Here is a 7098-nt window from a genome sequence, read left to right as displayed (position 1 = left end):
CCGTTTTTTTTAGTTTAGATCTTGGCCACTCGCCCCTCACCAGGCCCGACTGAGCACATTTGCGCGAGTAAATTGCGAGGCGTTTCGACACACTGACGCGTGTCAAGAGCAAATGCAGCCCTTCCCAGGAACCCTACGCGACGTCCTCCACGGCAAATGCAACTCAGACAACTTGCTCAATCACGTAACTTACTGCGCACCTTGATGAGCACGTTTCGCCATTTTGCCATTCCCATCCCGTCCGAACCCTAAAACCTGCAGCAAACGGCCCACCCGACCGGAGAGAAGTCAAAATGGTCAACTTTGGCAACCTCCTTCAATATCTCGCCTTGCAATCACCGCATTCGGGCGACACCACCACAGACAGTAACAACACCACTCTCAATCTTGCCAAGATGGGTCTTACCGCCTACACTCTCCCGGCCTTGCCCTACTCCTACGATGCTCTTGAGCCTCACATCTCAGCCCAGATCATGGAGCTGCACCACAGCAAGCACCACCAGGCTTACGTGACCAACCTGAACAAGGCCCTCGAGTCGCACGTTGCCGCCGTCGCATCCGACGATGTGGCCGGCCAGATTGCCCTGCAGCAGGTCATCAAGTTCAACGGCGGCGGCCACATCAACCACTCGCTGTTCTGGAAGAACTTGGCCCCGGCGGGGAGCAACGAGGCGAACCTGGACCGGGCGAGTAGCTTGGTGGCCGAGATTGAGAAGACGTGGGGGAGCCTTGACGCTTTCAAGAAGGCCTTCTCCACGGCCCTGTTGGGGCTCCAGGGGAGTGGTTGGGGCTGGCTGGTCAAGGAGGCCGGGAACGGGGCCGGCTTGCGCATCGTCACGACCAAGGACCAGGACCCTGTCGTTGGCGGGGATGTGCCCATCTTTGGGGTCGACATGTGGGAGCATGCATATTACCTCCAGGTTGGCCCCCCCTCTGTTTGATCATGCCGACATTTGCTGACTGCAATTTAGTATCTGAACGGGAAGGCGGCGTACGTTAAGAATATTTGGAACGTTATCAACTGGCAAACCGCCCAGGAACGCTTCTCGGGGAAGTCTGATGAGAAAACTGAACTTTAAGCTTACACGGTTGGATGATAGCGAAATATTATTGCCTTGCACTGATGATCAACATGCATGGCTGTGGATTTCCATGATGTCTGCGGTTAAACTTGTCGGCCCACGCCGTGGGCGACACAGCGAACAGCGACAGGCGGTTTCGACTCATTTCACTTCGTCAGAAACAATCCTCCCCGAATCTTGTGCAAGTCATTTTACCTGGCACACACGATCGGCTTCCATCGAGCGCCCCTTCTGCACGCTCCCGGATCACCACGGGCTCTCCCCATACTGCAAAGCGAAGCGAGCAACATGCGAGATCGGTCTCACAGCCACGAGGTCACCAATCGACCGGCCGAGCAAGCACGGTGTTGCGCACCATAAAACCGAGCATCGGTGTTCTGTGTTGCTCTCTCGGTGTGACGCATGCGCTGCGTTTGCGAGATCTCGACCGGCACCACCGGCAACCTGCATCTCAGCCGCTGCAGGAACTGGGCAGAACGGATTCAACTCGTAAATGTGCGACTTGCTGATCCCAGCGTGTCTGAGGCCGTTTTATTTTGCTCGGGTCATCGCCATGTCGAGAGTATTGGCGTTGTTTTCTGTTGCGTAGCCTGTGAGTCGAAAGCTGTGAAGACTCAGGCTGTCAACACTGCAAGATGTTTTCGCCAGCGCACTTTCTTTGATCGGAGCCAAATCCAGCGCGGCTTGATGGGATGGACCTCCAGATAACATCCGCACGGGACTTTATGTCCGCGACATCTTTTCCATGCTCACACTTGGCATAGCACCGGAAATGCAACGACAGCTAAATCTCCGGGTCGCTCAACTACAGCCGCTAGCCGTCGTGTCCCATGGCTCTGTACAACCTTCCCAGATGAGAAGACTGTAATCTTCGGTGTGCCCTGGCAAATACGGCCGCCTTTTGGGACATGTGTTTGATGCATCTGGCATAACCCCGACGGGACCATCCAGGGCCAGGTTTGGTGCCGTCGGCAACACACGGCCGCGGGGAGGGGAAACCGGATTAGTACAGAAACATCCACCAGTAAAGTACCAGAAGCTTAGCTGGCATTGGTGATGTCGACGGAACAGTCCCCGGGTTTTGTTTGTTTCTCTCCGTATTATCCAATCCGAGCAAGCAACAAGATTTTCTGGACCACCGAGCCTGGCTCAAGGGAACCCAACCCGGCATACCCTCGTTAGCAGTGGGTCAAATGAGATTGATAGAAGGAGGTGTGCCTGGGTGGTTGAGTGCAAACACACTCGCTGTGGAGCCGACGGGATCCAGGGATCGCGGTTGCGAACGAAGGAAGCCCGGCACGGCGAGGTAGCAAAGAGTCAACCAAGGTTATAATATGGTCGAAGTCACAGTCTGGCTGTCACCGCCCCATACGCTTCTTTTGCAGAACCGACACAGTCCCTTGCACCAAGAATCAGCACCATCATGACCAAGGTCCATCATCTGATGGCTCTTCTGAGCTTCAGGTACGGCCACAATACCCTGCGAGCACCAGTTCAACGCGCTAATGACCCCTTAGCCGCACTTTCGCGCCTACCTTGGGTCACGTTAACCGTGATTATGGGTACGGTGGCCCGATTCTCTTGCAGTCTACCGTCACGGCCACCATAACGACAACCCAGATCTCCACGGTGACCGTCGATGGAAGCACTTGTGATGCTGTCTACACCCCAACGACTGTGACTGTCTACACTGGCTGCTCTTCGATCTCAGACGCTTCCGGCCTGCCTCTCAGCAGCTACAGCAGCCATGGCCCCTGGATCAACGCCACCTTCACCACGGATGTGCCCTGCACCCATAACTTGCCGACTTCCATCGCCGCGCCGAGCAACTTCTCTAGCTCCATGGGTTGGAACCACACGACGGTCACTTCACTTCCGACTCTGTCCGGGACAGCCGGCACCACCATCGAGACCGCCGACCCCTTGGGAACATCGTCCGTCCGCTGGACCAACTCAACCCGGAGCTCGACCGCGGAGGAGGACTGGACAAGCGTCATTACTCTCACGGTGACCTCTTCTGCGATGGTTCCTGTCAACGCGACCACGACCACGGGCTACTCTGCACCCAGCTCCGGTTTCAGCACTGGCACTGGCATCCCCGGCCACGAGTCCTCGGACGTTCCGCTGTCCTACCACCCCAGCCTGACATACCAGACCACCACGCGGGGTAAGTTGGCAGCCTACTTTCTCATGTCCACAACTAACCCTTTCACAGCACCATCCGGCATACCCACGAACGAAACCACGACCAACTCCTGGTCTTCCGCCCCCACTCACACCTGGTCCACCCCGCCCAGCTGGAACATCAGCACCATCCCCAGCCTGCCAACCAACACCACCTCCCACACCATCCTCACCACCGAAACCAACGACCCCCTCTTCACCGACCCCACCTCCTCTCCCATCCCAACCTGGTCCAACACGACCCTTACCCCGGCCTGGCCAACAACCTCCCTCATATCCCTCACACCCTCCTTCTCGTCCACCGCCATCACATCCACACCCACCAGCACCAACAGCAACGACTCCGGCGGCGACTACGGCAGCTACAGCTACCCGTCCCCATCCCCGTCCTCCTCCGCCAGCAGCACCGTGGACTTGGTCGATCCCATCGGGGGCACTGCCACCACCACCAGCTCCATCCCCACAACTCCCACCCTCACTCTCACCCGCACTGATGTTGGCGGCGGTGGTGGCGGTGGCGGTGCTTCGTCCTTGTTCTCGGCCCCAACAACCCTGTTGACTGCCACAGCCTCGAGGCCGGCGGATGGGACGTCGACGACGACGACGACGACGGGGTTCCAGCAGCCTGGGTATGGGTATGGGTATGGGTATGGGTATGGGGGTTATTGAGGGTTGAGGGGCGGGTTTGTATGTACGGAGGAGTGGGGCTGTCTGGTGAAGTGGGCGATGGAGATTAGTCTGAGGGGTGGGTTGTGGGCTTGTGTTTTGTGTAGGGGGAGGGGGAGGCCAAAATGGTGTTTGGGGAGGAAGATGAAGGAATGGTGGGGGGTTAGGAGGTCGGGGTTGGGTATGTGGGGTGTGATTCGCTTCTGGAGCGTATTTATTTGGTTGTTTTGTTGTAGGTACCTAGGTAGTTGTGGTAGGGGCAAATATGAGATGTTTTCGGAAAGCAATGTCACTCTGGTATTGAAGGCCAAGACTCTTCGAAGCATCAATGGCAAGATGGTAAAGAGAGTTGGGTCTCACCAGCGGCTGGTCACCGGCGGCGGTGGGCCGGGTTTGGAGCGCCTCCCTTTCATCTGATCTCAAGCCAGCCTCAACTTGCACCAGCCACCGCGCACCTTCCAGCACTCTATGTATTAGGTCCGCAGCTCACACTGTCACCGCCTCCTCCCAATTGAAGTCAAACACCGATTTAGCTCAGCGGTATTGGGAGGAGGACCGGTTCGACTCCCCCTCGCGGCGCAAAACTCTAATTTTCAGAGTTTTCGTAACTACCAACCCTCATTCGACCGGCAAATGGGGCTTGGTGGTGAGCTTTTTAACTTTTCCTTCCTCCTTCAACATTGTTTCTCCTTTTTCTAACTAAGCCTTTGCTTGAATACTCCCAGCAGTTAGAAGTTGACAAGCAGCTTTGAGTGATATGTATTATGACCACACCGCTGTGAGTTTCGAGAGTTCTTCGGCATAACACTCCTTACTACTTCGTAGATCGGACTACTCCGTACATTGGGTAGGATTCTCGGTCTTATGAGAATATCAAATATCCGCCTATCGGCCGGATTTCTCGGAGCATCCGGCAGTGGATCGCATTGAAAGGATGAGACCATGGCGTGCGGCGCAGCCAGGAAGAGGAGCCGGCGCAGGGGTTAAGGTTATTTTACTCCGTCAGCGTGACAACAGGCAAGGAATCCATTGGTTACCGCGTCAAAAGAGAAGCAGGAGCCCCTGAAACTTCCCATTCAGCGCTGCCTCCATCGCCAAGCGCGGCGTGGGAACTGATTTGTCCTTGGGGCTATTACAGCAAATAAGAGGACTGGACCTCTACTCGGGTCCCGGAATCCTGCGTCAGTCAGCCAGCCACCTCCCCTCATATATTGGTTCAAGCACCCCATAGCCAGCTTCAGGGGTGGTTACACAAAATATTTTGTGTAGGTGACGACTGCACATATAAGATTCGAAGGATACCTGGTGCCTACCTACCACCCTCCCGGTTCAAATTCACGTCATTTCCAAGCAGCTTCAGGTTGTCTACCCTCTCACTACCCAGCCCTCAACAACCCCACAACAACCCAACCCCAAAATTACCCACCATGAAGCCCACCCTCCTCACCACCCTCGCCGCCACGGCCACGGCCACCGAGATCCTCCTCCCCCTCTACCAATTCCCCGCCTCCAACGGCGGCGTCTGGGCGCCCATCGAACGGGCCCTCACCGCCAACCCCTCGCTCACCGCCAAGATCATCATCAACCCCAACAACGGGCCGGGCGGTCCCAACCAAGGCATCGACGACCCGCAATACGAAGCGGGCACCAAATCCCTCGCCGCCCACGCCAACGCGCAACTCCTCGGCTACGTGCACACGTCGACCGACCTCGGCGCCACCCGCTGCAACGTGCCCTGGGCGGACATCACGGCGGACATCCGCAAGTGGGCGACGTGGGTGGATCGCGGGGTGGCGATTCGGGGGATTTTTATCGACGAGGCGCCGAATAGCAGTGCGAATGATTGCGTGGCGTATATGCGCAACCTGACAGAGCTGATTCGCACGGATGAGGAGCTGGTGGCAAGGTTTGGGCCGCGGCCGGTGGTGGTGTATAACCCCGGGGGGACGGGCGCGTTGCAGCCATTTTATGACCTGGGTCCGGATCTGATTGTGGCGTTGGAGACGTGCTTTACGGTGCCGGAGCTGGCGGGCGAGGATTATGATCAGTGTCCGAAGGCGGGGGGCTACGAGAGGTATGATCATGATGGGGTGGGTAGCTCGATTGATAATGTGCTGTTTCCGAGTGTGGGGGCGGCGAACGCGGCTCAAACGGCGGTGCTGGTCCATGGGTTTCATGATTTCAATGGGCCGTCGGCGAATTTGAGTGCTACGGCGGCCGTGCTGGAGCAGTTGGTTGGGGCGGTGGTGCAGAGGGGCATTGGGGCGACGTTTTTCAACACGAGGGGGTATCATGCGTTTGAGGATGAGCCGGCGACGTTTGAGGCTTTCGCGGGGGTGTTGAATGCGGCGAATGCAGCATAGGTTGGGGGAGATGCGGGACGAACGGAATAGGTAGAGGGATAGTTATGGACTCATGGTAGATATGACGGTAAACTATGGCATGTACTACCGCTGGATATAACTGTGGTACTTGAATAGAAATTGGCATCGCCGCACATGTGGCTCCTAGCACGCTCAGCAGCCTGTGGATTTGGTGCCGTAACACTCCAACGCGCCGTTGCGGTTGTCGACAATGGTGTCTAGATGCAGAGTGATAGTGGTTAGTTCGAGGGTCTGTGTAATCTAAGGATTCAGGGGGCACAGACTGAGGTCGAAAATGGCAGTGGGCCAATTGGCCTGGGCAGCGCCGGTGCCAGGATTGCACTTGCAATACATCAGCGACGGGCCGGCGTCGACGATCAGGCCGTTGTCAGGCTTGCCATTGGTGCACTGGATGCACTGGTCTCCCAGATGGGCACTGTTGATCGCTTGTCAGTATACTCTGGATCAAGTAAGAGCACACTGGGCATACCCATTTCCAGCTGGATCGGCCTGCAGAGTGCCGTAGCTGTTCTTGAGGCACCGGTTCAGATCGAGCTTGGAGCACTTGTATTGCCCAAAGATGTTCCTGCAGTTCGCCGTCAACGTCCTACCGCTAACCTTGATCGAATTGGTCTCGCAAGATCCGGCAAAGTTGGCGGCGAGAACGCCGGAGGCACTGAGGCCAAGGACCAGAATGGAAAAGATGGACTTCATGGCGGTTACAGATTTGCGTGTGAAGACCTTGTACCTGTTGATCAGATCCCGATTGAGGTGCCAGGTGTGTGACTTGTTATAAGCGGAGT

At 56.7% G+C, this 7098-nt stretch overlaps 4 protein-coding genes across 4 annotated transcripts; 3 read left to right on the top strand and 1 right to left on the bottom strand.

Moving 5' to 3' along the window:
* Window positions 1-293: 293 nt before the first annotated feature.
* Window positions 294-1079, top strand: CHGG_07421 (uncharacterized protein; the record flags this gene model as incomplete). The annotated part of the gene is made up of 2 exons (XM_001225076.1): window positions 294-920; window positions 972-1079. The coding sequence occupies 2 exons, from the start codon at window positions 294-296 to the stop codon at window positions 1077-1079; spliced, it is 735 nt and encodes a 244-aa protein (XP_001225077.1).
* Window positions 1080-2505: 1426 nt separating this feature from the next.
* Window positions 2506-4349, top strand: CHGG_07420 (uncharacterized protein; the record flags this gene model as incomplete). The annotated part of the gene is made up of 4 exons (XM_001225075.1): window positions 2506-2546; window positions 2600-3249; window positions 3602-3683; window positions 4169-4349. The coding sequence occupies 4 exons, from the start codon at window positions 2506-2508 to the stop codon at window positions 4347-4349; spliced, it is 954 nt and encodes a 317-aa protein (XP_001225076.1).
* Window positions 4350-5359: 1010 nt separating this feature from the next.
* On the top strand, window positions 5360-6295 carry CHGG_07419 (uncharacterized protein; the record flags this gene model as incomplete). Its single annotated transcript, XM_001225074.1, has 1 exon — window positions 5360-6295. The coding sequence occupies one exon, from the start codon at window positions 5360-5362 to the stop codon at window positions 6293-6295; it is 936 nt and encodes a 311-aa protein (XP_001225075.1).
* A 261-nt stretch (window positions 6296-6556) lies between these two features.
* Window positions 6557-7009, bottom strand: CHGG_07418 (uncharacterized protein; the record flags this gene model as incomplete). The annotated part of the gene is made up of 2 exons (XM_001225073.1): window positions 6557-6731; window positions 6786-7009. 2 exons carry the CDS (start codon window positions 7007-7009, stop codon window positions 6557-6559), a joined length of 399 nt encoding a protein of 132 aa, XP_001225074.1.
* Between the last annotated feature and the right edge of the window lie 89 nt (window positions 7010-7098).

This window comes from Chaetomium globosum, genomic scaffold (assembly GCF_000143365.1).
Source record: "Chaetomium globosum CBS 148.51 scaffold_5 genomic scaffold, whole genome shotgun sequence".
Classification (NCBI taxonomy): Eukaryota; Fungi; Ascomycota; class Sordariomycetes; order Sordariales; family Chaetomiaceae; genus Chaetomium; species Chaetomium globosum.
This window is presented reverse-complemented; position numbering and strand designations above follow the sequence as displayed.